Source organism: Ailuropoda melanoleuca, chromosome 5 (assembly GCF_002007445.2).
Source record: "Ailuropoda melanoleuca isolate Jingjing chromosome 5, ASM200744v2, whole genome shotgun sequence".
NCBI lineage: Eukaryota > Metazoa > Chordata > Mammalia > Carnivora > Ursidae > Ailuropoda > Ailuropoda melanoleuca.
In genome coordinates, this window is record NC_048222.1 from 53,956,079 (window position 1) to 53,973,766 (window position 17,688).

At 39.6% G+C, this 17,688-nt stretch overlaps 1 protein-coding gene across 7 annotated transcripts in view; it reads left to right on the forward strand.

Annotated features, from left to right (window-relative positions):
• Window positions 1-17,688, forward strand: part of MYO5A (myosin VA) — a 183,280-nt gene that overhangs the window by 124,432 nt on the left and 41,160 nt on the right. For all 7 annotated transcript variants that reach the window (XM_034660960.1, XM_034660961.1, XM_034660965.1 and 4 more), the window contains exons 23-27: window positions 1,954-2,047; window positions 4,259-4,407; window positions 8,862-8,975; window positions 16,094-16,237; window positions 16,513-16,566. In XM_034660960.1, the coding sequence (XP_034516851.1) occupies window positions 1,954-2,047; window positions 4,259-4,407; window positions 8,862-8,975; window positions 16,094-16,237; window positions 16,513-16,566 (555 nt within the window). The remainder of the gene's footprint in view (window positions 1-1,953; window positions 2,048-4,258; window positions 4,408-8,861; window positions 8,976-16,093; window positions 16,238-16,512; window positions 16,567-17,688) is intronic.

Here is a 17,688-nt window from a genome sequence, read left to right on the forward strand (position 1 = left end):
AATCTGGGCTCTGTATACAGAAACAGCAATTCCATTAATATTATGTTGACACGGTAAGCTCAGTCTATCAGAATTCAGGTAGGAATTCAAAGGGCTACTCTTGAGGCTGAAGGACTCTTTTTTTTCCATTTCTTGAGTCCGCAGAAGCTTTTCAGATTCCTCTGAATCCACAGAGTATTTAAGTTTGGTAGGAGTATTCTCTTTTCTTCTTCATAGTCAAGTTCCTACCTTTCTAGTCTGGAAGAATAGCACACATGAACAGATTCAGAGTTTTCCTTTCTTTCTTTTTTTTTTTTTTTCCATTGTCTTCTGCTTTTCTCAGGGACAGCTATAAGCATTTCCATTAATTCTTTTGAGTAGAGTACAGTAATTAGGAAGAATGAAAAAGTTTCACTGTGACAGCCAGCTTTATGGTCAGAAAAGCTACCTTCCCAGTCAATCTGATCAAGGAGCCTAGAAGATACACTAGAACTGTGGTTTGTAACCAGAAGTGTGTATCAGACTCTACTGGAGAGTTTTAATAAAGATACCTGCCCAAGCTCTAGGAGTATGGGTTAGGCACGTGTATTTTGAAAAAGCACCCACTTTATTGGTTGCACACCCCTGATTGAGAGCAACTTCTTTCAAGAGCACGTAAGGAATTCTGGCCTTTCTACTGAGAGCAGCTATTAAAGCCGTGTCAGTATGGAGGGAAGAGACTGGGCCATCAGAAAAGATACCTTCTGGACTGACTTCTGCTGTGGCATGGTCTTCCTGTCTAAGTTCCCTGGTCTTCAGGGATCCTTAGTCACAGAGCCCTCTTTTGCTGTCTCTGAACTCCTGAAAAGTTTTCTTTATTATTAAAGCTATTGCTTTAACATGTGACTCTTGATCTTGGGGTCATAATTTGGGCCCCACATTAGGCATAGAGCTTACTTTAAAAAGGAAGGAAGGGAGGGAGGGAGGGAGGAAGGAAGGAAGGAAGGGGGAGGGAGGGAGGAAGGAGGGAAGGAAAGCAGGAAGGGGAAAAAAGCAAGCTATTAAGAGTTCCTTGAATTTATGCTTAGAGAAAGAAATTCAAATTTCACTCATCACGAGCATACATTTATTTCAAAGATGAACTAAGTAAACTATAAACTTTGCAAAGTTAACCTTTGGTTTTGATTTTTGCTTCCTGGGAATCCTCATCCAACTGGGAACTAGAAACCGAAAGGTCAATGTGTTTGTGTGTGTGTGTGTGTGTGTGTGTGTGTGTTGGGGCAATATATACATATACATAACATAAAATTTATCATTTTAACCATTTTTAAGTGTACAGTTTTGTGGCATTAAGTACTTTCAGACTGTCGTAAGGTCAATGCTTAAACATGGAATAAAAGGACTAGTTTGCAACCTTGTGAAACTCTTAAGAGGAGATAAAAGGAAAATTCTCTTTCTCAAGACAGACAGCAGGGAGCTTCAGAAGGAATCCAGTGAATTCCAGAACCAAAAAGCCCTTCATATCTTTCTTAACCTCCTTAATCTCTCTTCATACCTGAATCATGAGTACACATAAGCTTTGTGTTAGGCTGTTGAGGCGAGAAGGTATTTTTATTCCTTCAAGAGCCACTGCTTACTAGGGTGCCAAGCTGTTGCTAAATGCTCAAGGTACAAAGTAAAACAACAGCAATTATCTCCATCCTCCAGGAATTGCTAGTCTATTAGGGAAGTAAAAGTAAATCATTTATAAGGGCTATAACGAGGCACATACAGGGTCCTGTAGAAGAGACACCTAATTGGAGGGAGTTTCCAGGAAGGCTTTCTGGAGGGGGTAATGCTTGACCAAGTTCAAAAAAAGACTAGGTGGACCCAGGCAAAGAAATGAGGTGCAGAGATGTGGAGGTAAAGAGGGGGGCCTGTGGTGTGGTCTTTCTATTCAGTACGGGGCGTCCTCTGTCTACAGCAGCCATCTGAGTTGATTGTTTTATTTTATAGCTGGTATCAAATCTGAAGGAAGAAAATACTTTGCTGAAGCAGGAAAAAGAGGCCCTCAATCATCTTATCGTGGAGCAGGCTAAGGAGATGACAGGTAGGGCTCACGTGGGTATAACCTACCATACACCAGCCAACCTCAGATCAAAGTTTTATATGTTACAACTTTGCTTAGAACTGAAATGTTTTTAAAAGTTGAGATTGTCATCAGTAAATTTATGATGTTCTAAGAGGCAAGCACTGTAAATATTTTGATTTAGTTGGTGAACTTGTAAATCTGGTCTTTCTATGCACAAATGTGAATTCATGTATAGTCAATATCCTATGTTATTTTTAAAAAATTAGTTTTGTTCTGCATGTATGATTTCTTAGTTTCGACTTATAGGATTCTATTGAATTAGGAAGAAATTGTGAGCTAATATGTATATGTGTCTACATGTATTTATTTTTTGCTAAACCAATGGATATTATTCTCCCAAGATCAATTACTCTTTTCCACCTTAAAAAAAAGGCAACTCTAATTTTTTGAATAGAGAACTAACTAGATGTGAACATTTATTCTGTTAGCTATTTGTGAGATAGATAAGAATGATGATAATTTACAAGGAATCTACATATATATAAATGTGGGCTAAGAAGATACAGATCAAAGCTGTAGTAATTGGTGGTGGAGACACAGAGAGAGAAATGGATTGGAGTGAGGATATAGTATATGAAAAAATCGCCAGGATGTCATCCTTCTTGTGGTATCCAAAAAAGGACTAACAATTTTCTGAAGTTTTGAGATGAGGCAGTACAACAATAATGGTGTATTGTTACCGACGAGGAATCGAGAGACAGAAGTACCTATTTATGAGTAAAATTAATGAGATCAGTTGTTAGAGTGTTAAATTTTGAATGTCAGCTAAGCCCTCCAAAAAGAGATCTCCTGAAAACAAATTGAGATTAAAGATTAGAGACAGGAAGAAACAGGCCTTAAGGTTCCCATTAAAGCTATGATGATAAGAGAACCCTTTGTGCTTTTCCCCCACTACCTCCTCCCCCCCAGTGAAAGGGAATAATGTGAAGGCAAGAGAAGAAATCTGGAATTAAGACTTATAGGATGACCACAAGTAAAGGATAAGGTGAAGAAAAGAAACTAGAAAAAAAATTGATAGGGAATATTAGAAACAGTTACTGAAGACATGGAAAGATCCAGAATGATTAGAATACTTGAAATTGGATAAGAAGAACAAAGAACTAACATTGGATTTGCCTAGGGAAAATTTCTTGGTAGCCTTATGCAGCTTCTGTAAATTGGTGAGAATAAAATGTAATTTACAGAATGTTATAGGGAGAAGAAATTCTCTCATTCTTTCATTCACACATTATTAAAGCCCTACATTAGGGAAACACTGTGGTGGGCACCAGGGAAGCAGTAGTGACAAGACACTGGCAGCCCTCGCTGTTATGGAGCTGCTAGGGAAAGAAATGGTGACGCATTTGAAGCAGACAGGGCAGGTTAAGATTTAGCTGTGAAATATGAGAATAAAATGGGCCATATAAATATTAGGAAGCTTAATATTTATAAATGTGACTGGTTGGCTCATTTAGGTAAAACATACAGCTGAGATCTGAGGCTCTTTAGTTCGCTTTATCTGCAGTCAGGGGCTCATCCCCATCTCCAGATGACGTCCCAGGCAAGTGTGAGCTGCTGGCAACAGAGACAGCAGAGTGGGGTGGTGAATGGAAAGGTCAGGGCAGCATACAAGAAAAGTAACAATGCAGATGACCAGGCAGGGGGTCTTATCTGGTTAGAAATGGGGGAATAATAGGACTGTGGGGGGTTCAACATGCTGGAAATATTGTAAGATCTCAGCCTGGGGACTGAGGTGAGCGGAGAGTTGACATAGGACATAGGACAGCTCGGTTCACTGAGAAGTCGCCACTCCCTCAGAGATTTGAGGAGTATCTAATTTGGACAAAAGAATTTTATAATAGCCTGAAACAGAATATTGGAATAAGAAATACTTTAGTTATTAAACAATGACTAGTAGAAGTCTATCAAGGATGTGCTATAACCAGTGAATGAACTAGTGGCACTGAATCCATAGTATGTGGAAGAACTCAGTACATGACTGTTATTATTCACAAACTATTTTTTTTGTCTTGATATTTGCTCTTCTCCTACATTCCCTAAGATACTCTTCATTGTTCATGGTGCTACAAGTAAACCCTTTGCAGAGAAGCTGGAAGTCAGTGTACACGTTTGTACTCTTGAGTTCTGTCGAGCCACCTTTGTTATGCTTTCCCCTCTTCTTTCTTTCAGAGACTATGGAGAAGAAGTTAGTAGAAGAAACAAAACAACTGGAACTTGATCTTAATGATGAAAGGCTGAGATACCAGAACCTTCTGAATGAGTTCAGTCGCTTAGAAGAACGATATGATGACCTCAAGGAGGAGATGACTCTAATGGTGGTGAGTCAAACACTTGCATTTTTAGAAAACATTTCAGCACATACAAAAGCGGATAGAAGAGTGGAATGAATCCCATGTACTTCAGGTAGTCATGACCCAATTTCAAAATGGTCAACACATTTTTACCCCTACTCTATCCCTCCTTCCCATCCCATCCAGTGGTTTGAGTTGTTGTAAAGCAGATCCCACAAATCATATAACTTCATTCATGAATACCTTGTAAAGTCAAACACTTTAAAGACGGGGCTATAGACTTTGTCATATGTATCAACACGTAAAATTTGCATATAAAGCAAATATTTATATAATTGAGTATTTTCTCTGCTGATTTTTGTTATGATTTAAAAATATATTCCTACAAAAAGAACATTCAGTCTCTATTTGTAACAAATTATCGTATCTATTTCAAGAACTCTTCTATATCTACCAACATACCTCTTGTACTTTTAATAGTTCTGCACATCCTCTCTGTTCTACTTATCCTACTGTCAGGAAACAAAGAGTCCCCTAGCTCTCTTGTTCCTGTAAGTATCAGCCTTGAGGGCAACCTAATGGTACCAATGGCAGAAATGTTCTGAAATATCTCCTATAAGAAACAAGATAATTTGATATCTGTGGTGTAGAATATTTGCTTCGAATTTTGCTTCTATCTGGATCCTTTGACAACATTTTTTAAAATGTGACATTTTAAAAGTCAAAATAAAGGAGATTATATAACACAAAAGAAATGAAATAAATTTGTCACCTGGAAGAGAGAAAACCTGGTCTCAAAGAGGTTAAAAAGCTACTTTAAATGCCAGAGGTGGACTGTTACTTCAAACCTTGCTACTCTATTCTGATTTGTATGTGACAAAGTAAAATTAGAAGTAGGAGTAGGTCACCATTACCCTTATTGACAAACCAGAAGGACAAATCATTAAGTCTTGTCTTCCTTGATCTCCCTGCTACACTTGGCCTTGTTGAAATCTTTCCTCCTTCACATTCTCCCATTCTTAGCTTTCTTTAGAGTCCTTTTCCTCTGTCTTTGAATATCATGTTCCCTAGAGTTCGTTTCTTCGGTGTATTTTAAATCTATTTACTGGATAACTGTGCCAACAGTTGTGGTGAATCTATGCTTTGGTTATGGTTGGAGCTAAGCTTCATGTCCCATGAGGTATTTCGAGAGCCACTAGTTATTTGGCATATTAAGAAGTGGCATTGGAAAAGAAATGATTGGGGTCATAGAAATGTGGGAATCGCTAGTTGAAACAGAGGTAAACAGATTTTTTTTTCCTGTAGAATTTCTTGGATTCTTTAATACTGCATGCCTTGTTAAAAAAAGAAATACTGCATGCCCTGTGAATCTCAAAAAATAAAATGAGAGAAGCACATGCCATGTATACATCACTTTCTGAGCACATTCCCGGAAATACCTATGACGTTAATGGGTCTCCTCCTTAGAGAGGTAGCCATGTCTAGAAAAGACCCTCCAGCAATAATGGCCATCCTCCAGCAGCTTAGCAGGGCTGTTCCTTCCCACTGGGCAAGTCTCTGCCTGCTTAGCTATTCTGTTCCCAGCAATGTTGTGGAAAAAAGATGTAATCAAGTTCCGGGGACAGTTCAGCTGCTTGATTTCTGATTTCTCAGCCTATAATCCTCTCCACTGTATGCCTGTGACTCCTTGTCATTCCTCTTGCTTGACAAAATGGTTAGAGGGAGGGAAAAAGAAAATAGCAGACGAAAGAAGATCAGCGTCTGCTTGCTTCCTACTCTGCTCTTCATTAGTTCTCCTTTCCTAGCTCCAGACACAGTCAACATTGCAGTCTTCGCAGAAAACGTTTGCCAAGAATTGTAGAGAATAAAAAAATGGACTTTATAATTTAGGATTAATTAAATAATAGCAATATCTTATTTTAATGTTTAAGTAGAAACTTCCCACCTGACAGGTGGGTCCTTGGCTAATATTTCATTGACACTCTTCTACAGATGGAGCTCTCACTGCACAATGCTTAGGAAGCATTTTGTGGTAAATAGAACTTTAGGGAGGGCAATCAATAGACTGCCTCAGGAGTTCTGGTAATCTATGTAATACGTGGACCAAAGTTCATGCCGTTGATTACCACGGTCTAGATTTGTTGGCCCTGGTACCAATAAGTGTTGTAGGATTTTTCTCCAGGAACATTCAGTTGTTAAGTAGAGGCAAGGAAGAAAACACTTAAATCCAGGGCCAAGGAAATTCAAGCAGACAGTGGAAGGATAATGAGGCAATGGAATGCAGGCTTGTGAAGTGTTTGAAGATTCATCCCAAGTAAGGAGGGAGTCCAGCATGTCAGCAATGGGGTCCTTAACCTTGACAAAGGGAGTAAAACAGATTCAAGGAAAGAAGGAATTATTGGAGATGTGACAGATTAAAAGAGGAGGTCCGAGATACAGATCTTGAAGGAGCACTTGATGATCAAGTAGGATGCTTGTCCTTGTAATGGAACAGCATATGGGCTAACAACTTGGGGAACAGAAAGCCATGCACAGGGGAGTTGTTACATTACTGCTGGACCCTAATGATGATGGCAACATCCATGCACATTAATTGAATCCTTGTCATATGCCAAGCACTAGGCTAGCTCTTCGCTTGCCCTGTCTTATTTAATCCTCACATAAACCCTTTTAGGTAGATAATATTATTATTCACCTTTACCCAATGATGAAAGTGAGGTTTGGAGAAGTTGGGCAAGGGACAAGTAAGTAGCAGACCTGGAATTCCTACCCAGCTCTCTCTTACTTCAGACCCCAGAGCATTTAACCGCTGCCTTGTATCCGAAAGTTACATTAAATAGCAAATACACAGTGTTGCTTCTGTTCATACCTTAAGGTATTCGTTGTTTAGTAACACATACATGAGGGAAAATAGAGGTCTCACTCATCTTTAATAAGCTTATTAGAAAATCTTTGTCCAGGTATTTCTATGGACTTACCTGTTTCTTTTAATATTATGACCAATTTATTAATAAACACCTTCCCATACAACTGTTGGCTGGGGCTAGGAACCTTACATGAGGTTGCTGTGTACGTAAACAGTAAATATGAGTGCCTTTGACTTTATGTGGGGTGATTCTTCCTTTTAGTGGGTACCCTAGCTGCTAGATAGTGTCAGAAGGTCTAGTGTTCTTGAGTCTTCCTTATGCACTGGAGTACAGTTTGGGGTGGCCTGGAAGACTTTCAACTGCCCCTGGATGCTGGCTTTCCTTTGGTCATATGGATGGGTCTGCTCTCTGTAGGCCTGGATTTGGGAGAGAAAGAGGCAGAGAAGCTCTTGTGACTTCTAGCTCTTTCTGAAGCTGGGCAAGGGGTAAAGGAAATTGGACAGATCAGAAAAGCTTCCAGAAGTCTTTCTGAAGCTCCCAGAGCCGGTAACCCTGTGAGATTCAGGCCACTGAATCTTTCCACCTCTTCTGCAGGGGGACATCCTAGGAGTGAGGGGCACAAAATCCAGGCTTTTTATTCCTTCTTTCTTCAAGTCATTCTCTAACCCCCTCTCCTACAGAAAGGAACGGACTGCAATTGTTTAACTTCTCTGTTTTCCATAAGCTTTCTGAATGCTAATTTCATAAGTACCACATTGTCATAGAACTGTCACCTGGACTCGCTGAACGAATAACCCCAGGACGTCAGAGGGTTCTTGGAGCAGCTTTCTTACCTCTCCTGAAGGGCTCATCCATCCCACTGCTGACTCCAGAGATTCAACTTCATGCACAAAAGTGACAGAAATTATAGTCACCTATGTAGAACCCCTCTCTTTTTTTCCATTTATGCTCAAATGCAGTGCAGTAAAATGATGATGCTGTCATTAAACATATCTCATGAACTTTTTACCAAGTTTCATTTCATTGCAACACTGAAGTCAATGTTTGGCTGCTGAGGCATTATACCTACACTACACCCAGTGTGACAGGCCACTCACAACTTCAGAAACCCGAAGCAGGGGTGCCGGGGTGACTCAGTCAGTTAAACATCTGACTTGGGCTCAGGTCATGATCTCAGAGTCCTGGGATTGAGCCCCACGTCGGGCTCCCTGCTCAGCAAGTAGTCTGCCTGTGCCTCTCCCTCTGCTCCTTCGCCTGCTCATGCTCTCTCTGTCTCCATCTCTCTCTCTCAAATAAATAAATAAAATCTTAAAGGAAAGAAAAAAAAAAACCCAAAGGGGACTCTGCTAATAATCACAGATGATTTTGGTTTGGGCATTTGGTATTGTGACTATTATTGTCATGTCCTGCTGGTGCATCTTTCTCTTTCTTTGAGGAGCTCAGAAAGTGAGACTTTCGTGAGGGTTTGTTAAGGACAACAAGGAACAGACTGTTTGGGCATGATAACAGCAAGTTAGTGAGTGGGGGTTAGACCCAAGTTAAGGTAGATGCTGTCTTAACTCTAACTGGTTTAATTATATTGTGTTAATCATATTTGGTTTATCTGCCTTACAGAATGTGCCTAAGCCTGGACACAAGAGAACAGACTCCACCCACAGCAGTAATGAGTCTGAATACACCTTTAGCTCTGAAATTGCAGAAACTGAAGATATGCCATTGAGGACAGAGGTACATTTTAGATACCTATCCCTACAAGTAGGGTGTGACCATGCTATTATTAACAGAGAACATTTCCATTGTGGAGCAGACCTCATTTGCCCATAAATGTAACAGTTGTTTCAAACTCTTTATATTTCATGAATGACCAATGGGTGCTTAATTAGCTTATTAATTATTACCTATATTTTCTCATATGTACATGCATTCTTATTATAGATGTTTTTGATCAATAGACATTTTAATTTTAAATGTAATTTTGATGACCAGATTTTCCCTTTTGTAATTCCTTTTTTTTTAACATACCCTATTATAAAAAAATATAGCCTGTCATGAATTTATTTCAGACTGAGGTAAATTGTTTTAATAGTAAGCCTTTTGTCCTTGAATATTGTAAATAGCCAATGCCCAAGAATGTAGCAAAACTGCTGCCTTTGTTTGATGACAGTTTTTACCAATGTAATTTTTGTCCACAAAAATGCAAGAAAAATAGCACATAAATCTGCCTTAGGGTTTGTGTTATATGGTCTGAAACCAAATGAACATGACTGTGACTCCAAGACTACAGTGACCTTAAGTTAGATGGTCCCAAACCAATTCTCAGATCTTCTTTTCAAATATGATATTAGTTTCACTAACACGTAATTCAGGCACAACTCTTCTATTTTTGTATCATATTCTGAGAAAATGGCCAAGTCAGAAATAGACTGCTTCTGGCAGAACAGCTGAAGAAAACTGAATGATTCTTTCCTTTCTTGTCTTAGTTTTACTGAGGAATGAAAAGTTTCTATCATCTCATTCTGTTCGTTTTAAGGGAAAATGTTATATAGTTGGAATCATACATACAAGTACCCTAAGTTAACTTATCCAAGGTCACTGCGTGTAAGTGGCTGAGCCGGTATTTCTAACTGAGGCTGGTCGGCTCAGAGCCGCGTACTCTAATTCCTCCACCGGGCATTTTACCCTGCAGTCCTCCAGTCCGTTCTCTCTGTAGCTAACATTAGCCTGCAGACCATTGATGGAGCAGCACGGCCACTGTATAGCAGGAGAGAGGTGGTTCCGGTTTTTGGCTGCTATGTAACAAACCATCCCAAACTTCAGTGGTTTCAAACCACAGCAATTTATTCATGTTCACAACTTTTCAAATTTTGACTGGGTGGTTCTTTTGTTGCACATGGGGTTGGTCGTAGCACCTCCCTGCCTCCCAGCCCAAGGAAGAGGACCTGGGGCCTCTCCAAGAGACTTCTCTGTTCAGTAGCATGGTGAATGTGGTCTGAGAGTGTAAGAACAAAAGATGCCAGGGCTTCTGGGGCCAGCCCCAGAACCAGCACAGTGTCAGTTCTGCCGCATTCCATGTCACAGCAAATTACAAGGACAGCTTAGACGCAAGGGAAAGGGAGTGGACCTCATCTCTTGATGGGACAAAAGACGTTTGTTTTGGAGAAGTCATTAGTAGCCATCTCTGGAGACTACCACAAAGTTAGACTTTGAAGATTTCAAAATTACAGCCTCGGAGTCTCTAGTGGATATGAAAGTTTTAGGATTGCATCCAGTTGGTCTTCATGGGACTACTCACTCCCAGCAGTCCACACTGTTGGCTTCAGTGTAATACGACTTGAGCAGCTCCTGCAAGGGAGGGGAAACCCATGACTAGAAGGGTGTGTTTGCAGCAAATTATTTTGTATTAAACTCAGGACAAAGAGGCTTCTTATTGATAGTTTTGACTGAGGACATTACATTTTTAACCTTAAAAACTCTTCTGTGCTTTACCTAATTTTTACTAGTAACAGTATTTGTTGGTGTCTCTACACTTTTCAAGTTTTGTCCAAATTCTTAGATTTGAGGGGAGAGTTAACTTTTGTTTCTAATTCTCACCCATATTTCTGCTGAATTTTTCTCAAATTAAGAGTTAGTTTAGGGGCACCTGGGTGGCTTATTTGGCTAAGCATCCAACTCTTGATCTCTGTTCAGCTCTTGATCTCAGGATTGTGAGTTCAAACCCCTCGTTAGGCTCCACGCTGGGCCCGGAAACTACTTTAAAAAAAAAAAAAGTTAATTTAGAGTGGGATTTGGTATATTGCTCATCTCTTTTAAATAGTGAAGTCTGAACTGTGCTCCAGAAGTCACAGACAGATCTGGAGTATTGTGTATTGTCCTTCACATGCACTGACCACCGGCAATAGGTCATGCACCTGGAAATCTCTCAATATTGGGAAAGGCTTTTCACTAAACTAGTCATCTTGTTCCTTGTGACTAAGTGCATGCATCTGAAATGTGGCTGGCTCTGGTTAGAAGGGTTTCTTAACCATTGGACAGACTACAGTAATTCTCCTCCTTGGAACTAAGTCTAAAACCTGAGCCTCAGTCTCTCCCTGCCTCAGTTTCCTCATCTGTGAAGTGATATGCTATGATTATTATCTTACTTTAGAGTGATGTTTTGAAGACTGAGATAATTCTTATAAAGCACTTGCAGCAGTGTTTGATACATAAGTGTTCAATAAATCCATGTTTTTACTCTAATAAACAGATTTCCAGTGACTATCCTACAATTCTGATTGGGCGTGGTCAGGATCAGAAAGATAGAAATCTGTAAAATTGGTAATAGAAAAAGAGAAATTGCTTATCGGAAGGGAAGTTGGGTGGAAGAGAAGTATCAGACTAAGACTGGCTGTGAATTTGCACTCCTGATTACTTCTGACTTCCAGGTTTGTTTTTCTTCCTGCACCTGCTTCTGTAATGGCCAGGTTTACAAATTGCCCCTAACAAAGTAAAGGAGCACTTACTGCTATAGTATTCCCAAGTAGCTCCTTCAGAACCTGGTGCCAGGAAAATAACAGGCCCCCTCTTGGTTATGAATTGATTTTTTAAAATTTAAAATGGGAGTTTTTCAGACTGTTTTGGAACACAGAATTCCATCCTGTCATGTAATGATAGCAAAATTGGATGTAAAAAAGAATTGATGTCTTTCTAGCTTTGCCAAACCTGTGATTTGTTGTTCACAAGTCAGCCTGGCACCTGCATGGCTGTTTCCCTCTGGAGAACTCACCTGCCAGCTCCACCTGCAGCACAGCCTTCCCACGCCCAAAGCATTTTCATGGTCTGGAGTTGCATTCTTTTGGAACCTTTGCTTCTCCCTGCTCTGTCATGCACCTCTCTTAGTAGCCATCGACTCATTATCCCAGCTCTGCTTCTGCCCTTGAGCTTCCTCACACCCGTCAAACCCAGGGCAAGGATCACTACAACCTTCTCAGCTGTTGTTAGCAATAATTCCAGAATGATTGCAGATGGAGGCTGGTAATTTTGTGAGTAAATTCTCTTGTCTCCTGGATTTTCCTCAGATGAGAGACCATGATTTTTTAGGTCTGTTTCAAAGCTTCACTCTCTGAGAAAAGCCCTGATTGATAACGTACCTTCTAGGGAAGGAAAGCAAAGCAAAACCCCAGAAACTTCTCTGAGCTAGATAGCCCAATCTTCCTTTTTGCTTGTGTGGCACAGAGAAGACAGATGGTATATCTCTGACTAGATATGTCATTAGGGGTAAGAATGGACACCATGTGGAGCACTCTTAAGTAATTACCAGTCCTTATGTCTCAAGCAATTTTGTAGTTGTCAGATGTTATTTTTTTGTATTCTTTCACTTCCTATTTTAATACTCCTGTCTATAGAATTTTGTTTTTATCTAGCAGTCAACTCATTCTTTATGTAGTATTTGCTAATATCTAAAGAGTTACCACATCCCATTTTTAAATTAATTTTTTTTTAAGAGAGAGAATAAGTGGGCACCAGCCCAGGCAGGGTGGGGGGCAGAGGGAGAGGGAGAGAGAGAATCAGAATCAGGCTCCACACCCAGCATGGAGCCCAAGACCCTGGCTCGATCTCACGACCCTGCAATCATGGTCTAAGCCGAAATCAAGAGTTGGACACTTAACTGACTGAGCCACCCGAGCACCCTACCCCATCCCATTTTAATGAGAAGATTCCTTTTAAACAAAAATGCCCATTCAGGGTTGATAAGGATGATTCCCAAGTGATGACATTGTATGTACAATGAATGACCCTGGGAGGTGAAGTCGTCTATTATAGAGTAAAAAAAGATTAAGTAATTAAAATTTTCAGAGACACATACATCATTAATAAATGAACAGACATTAAAAACACATGAATAAAATGTTTATGTTGTAAATAAACTAAAATACAAGTATTTGTGGGATGTGTAGAAATGAGTTTTTATATGAGTGAAAATCTATAGTAATTTCACATTCAGGCAGGATATTATGTCTGTTCTGCTCAGTCAGGACAGACAAAGATCATATACCTAAACTTTTTCTTTCTGTTGAACATTACAAGAGTGGACAGTAAGAAAAAGTCCAGGTCTAACTAGTTTGTGGGTAAATGACCCCGATAGCCTACAGATAATTGCCCCACTTCTTGGTTTAATTGATTCTTCTTAGATGTTGTTTTAGAACTGGAGTAACACTGAATTTGGCACTCCTGACAATTCAAAAAAAGACTAAAGACAGCTAATGAACATAAAAAGAGTTCAACCTCAACAAAAGGCAAAGAAATGTAAATTAAAACTACAATTAAATATACTTTTGGTCTATCAATGAAGCCATTTTAAAAAAATGATAACAGTCATTGTGGTAGCAGGCAGGGTGGTGGTTGCTTGATGAGTGTAAACTAATTTAACAGACTTAAAAACATTAATGTTTAGATATTTATGTACTAAGATATTTATTTTAGTATATTTCAATAGCAAAAAGTTAGAAACAACTTCAATGTCCATCACTACGGTAATAGCTAAGCAAATGATGATACACATGTCAGTATAACTATTAAAATTATAGTTTCAAATGCATCCTAAATTTAGAAAACATTTGTGATACAATGCTAAATTTAAAAGACAATACAAAATTATGATGAAAATATTCCAATTACTTAAATCTATAGAAAAAAGACTGGACAAAAATTGTAGGTTTTTTCTGGAGATGGGATTATGGCTTTATTTTTCTTCTTTGTATTATTTCCTAAACTTTCTATAAAAGTTTATTTTGGGGGTGCTTGGGTGGCTCAGTCAGTTAAGTGTCTAACTCTTTTTTTTTTTTTTTAAGATTTTATTTATTTATTCAACAGAGATAGAGACAGCCAGCGAGAGAGGGAACACAAGCAGGGGGAGTGGGAGAGGAAGAAGCAGGCTCATAGTGGAGGAGCCTGATGTGGGGCTCGATCCCGTAACACCGGGATCAAGCCCTGAGCTGAAGGCAGACGCGTAACCGCTGTGCCACCCAGGCGCCCCAAGTGTCTAACTCTTGATTTCAGCTCAGGTCATAATATGAGGGTTGTGAGATCGAGCTCCACGTTGGGTTCCACGTTGGGTATGGAGCCTGCATTAAGATTCTCTCTCTCCCTCTCTCTCTGCCCCTTCTCCTCCCTCTCTCTTAAAAAAAAAAAAAAAAGCTTATTTTGCTTTTATATCTGAAAAAAAGTCTTTTAAAAAATTGACAATTTGAAATATAAGACACACTGATCAGTTAAGAATTATACTTTGACTGGGACACCTGGGTGGCTCAGTTGGTTAAGCAGCTGCCTTCAGCTCAGATCATGATCCCAGGGTCCTGGGATCAAGTTCCACATCTTGCTCCTTGCTCAACGGGGAACCTGCTTCTCCCTCTGCCTCAGGCTCCCCCGTTTGTGCTTTCACTCTCTCTCTTTCTGAGAAATAAATAAAATCTTTAAAAAAAAAGAATTATACTTTGACTATTTAATTATTGATACTGTTCTCTCTCTTCCTAACAAAAAGAGACAAAGAGAGTTTTTATTGTCTCCATTAAATCTAATGACACAATTCTTTCTCTTCTTACCTCAATAAAAGTTCAGACCGGAAGTAAACAAGGTAGAAAACTTATGGCACTCTCACAACTTCCATGATGGTATTTACTCTTTCCCTTTGTTCAGCTTTAATTAGTGTTATCTTTTTTTACACTAGTAGCTCTCACTGTGATTCTGTTCTAGAACCAATTGACATACTTTTCAGATGCTACTAAGTTATCTTTCACTTTATTAAGGGCTATATATGTTTTAGTTTTCCAGTTTTCTCTGTCTGATCTCAATATATTTATGCTGGCACTTTGCCATTTCAAAAATCATTTTTCCCGAATAGAAAAGTAGTCCATGCTCATTGTAAACAATTCAAATATAGAAATGTGTAAAGTAGAGAATGAAACTTTCCCACAGTACCTCCCATTCTCCAAGATTACCACTGATGGCCTTCTAGATTTTTGTATGGCTTGTGCTAGGTATATTTAAAAGTCACGTGCAGGGGCGCATGGGTGGCTTAGTCCTTAAGTGTCTGCCTTCAGCTCAGGTCATGATCCCAGAGTCCTGGGATCAAGCCCCTGTCAGACTCCCTGCTCAGTGGGGAGCCTGCTTCTCCCTCTCCCTCTGCTGTGCGCGCTCTCTCTCAAGTAAAAATATAAAACCTTAAAAAAAAGTCACGTGCATTTGATTTTTTAACAAAAATAAGATCAGAATATAAATGATGCCTTGCAACTTGTGTATTTTACTTAATACTTTTATCTAGGACATATTTATCCATTCATGTATATCTATTTCATTTTTTAACAGCTACAAAATATTTTAGTTTGATTATACTGTAATTTAAGTAACTCTTCTATTGAGTAACATTTGGGTTTTTTTCAGTTTTTTACAATTATAAAAATGCTGCAATGAACATCTTTTTCCATATATTCTTGTGTACTTATGTAAGAATTTTTGTAGGATAATTCTTAAATGTATATTGTTAGGTTAAAAGGTATTCATATTTAAATTTTAATAAATACAGCTTACTTGCGCTTTTAAAAGGCCTACTTATACTTCCACCAGTATTGTTACTGACACTTGGCATTATTGGTCTTTCCAGTCTTTGCCAGTCTGACAGGGGAGAAGTAGTGCCTCACTGTTGTTTAATTTGCATATCTACTCATTAGCTAGGGTGGACATGTCATTCTTTGGCCATTTGTTTCTATTTCTTCTTAAGCTTGCCTGTTTTTCTCTTGGACTGTTCATTATTTCTGCATCGGCTTGTGCATCTTCTGGATCATCTTGACCATCTTTTGATTTCTGGGGTTTAGGAGCCAAGTGAGAAGAGGGTGCCCCTGGACATGTCATTGTTCCTCAAGCTCCAGAAGCGGGTCACAGAGCTAGAGCAGGAGAAGCAGGTGATGCAGGATGAGCTGGACCGCAAGGAGGAGCAGGTGCTCCGCAGCAAGGCGAAGGTACGCGGTGCTACCCCAGGGCCGTGCTAACTGAGCACTGAGCCCGCGACTTGACGTGCAGTTCTGCAAGCTCTTCTTTAATGCAAACTCAGCCCACAAGTGCTTTATCTAAGCAGCGTTGGTTCACGTAGTCAGGGCTGAACTCTCCTCACTGTTTACGGCAGAGTAAGAAATATTCTGGGTAAATATATGATGATTAAAGTATAACTACTTATTTATAACTTTATAAATACTATAAACTTTATAACTTATTTGTAACTTTACATTTTCCCTAGGAAGAAGAAAGACCACAGATTAGAGGTGCAGAACTGGAATATGAGTCACTCAAGGTAAGGGGAGTTTCTGCCCAAGGCTTTGAATATCTTGTTTTGGCAAGCGACCTGTTCAGAGTTTCTCTTTTTCTCAGAGAACATCCTTAAGGGCACCTGAGGTTCTAGCTGTACCCTTATTCAGGCATTACTTCTAGCCTCATGTTGTTTCTTTTCGTAGATTCCATGTCGTATAAGCTAGAGTTCAGTCTAAGCAGGGACAGGAGCAGTAGCTGCCATTTGAGGCTATGGAAAGTAGTGAAGGACATTGATTCTCACGTCAGGTGGCCTGGGTTCAAGTGCTAGATCTGCCATCATATGGCTGTGTGCAAGTTATGTATCTTTTCTGTGCCCTAGTTTTCTCATCTCTAAAATGGGGATAATGATACTTTTTATCTTATAGGACTGTCATGAGGGTTATATAAAGTAATCCATGTAGACTGCTTAGAATAGTGCCCAGAATGTAGTAAGTACCCAGCAAATGGTGGCTGCTGTCATTATCCTCATCCTTTTTAAATGCCTGTACTTTACATATCAACTCTAATTCTTACAATAATTCTGCAAGTAAGTATTTTCATTTTACAGATGAGGAAATTGAGGTTAAGAGATTTAAGTAACTTTCCTAAGATCATCCCACTAGAAACTGACAGGAACAGGATTTGAATATATCTTTGGTTCCAAAATCTGTGCTCTAATGACCAAACCCCACTGAAACTATGTACTTATAGAGAAAGATAGCTAGGTGTTAGTTTGCTAGGTATTAGAATAGAAATGTGTTCCAACTTATTTTTTTAGAAACTGTTGGGAGAAGGAAGATGGAGGTAGAGAATTGTCACTTTTATGGTTGACGGCAATGTCTATCTAACAGGTACTGTGTGTCCCAGAGCAGCTGAACATGGTAAAGGCTCTGATTAGGAAGGAACAGGAGTTCCCAAAATACAAAGCATCTTGGGTAACCCAAGAGTCAAGGTATAAAACAAACAAGAGGGGCGCCTGGGTAGTTCAGTCGTTGGGCGTCTGCCTTCGGCTCAGGGCGTGATCCCGGCGTTCTGGGATCGAGCCCCAAATCAGGCTCCTCCGCTGGGAGCCTGCTTCTTCCTCTCCCATTCCCCCTGCTTCTGTTTCCTCTCTCGCCAGCTGTCT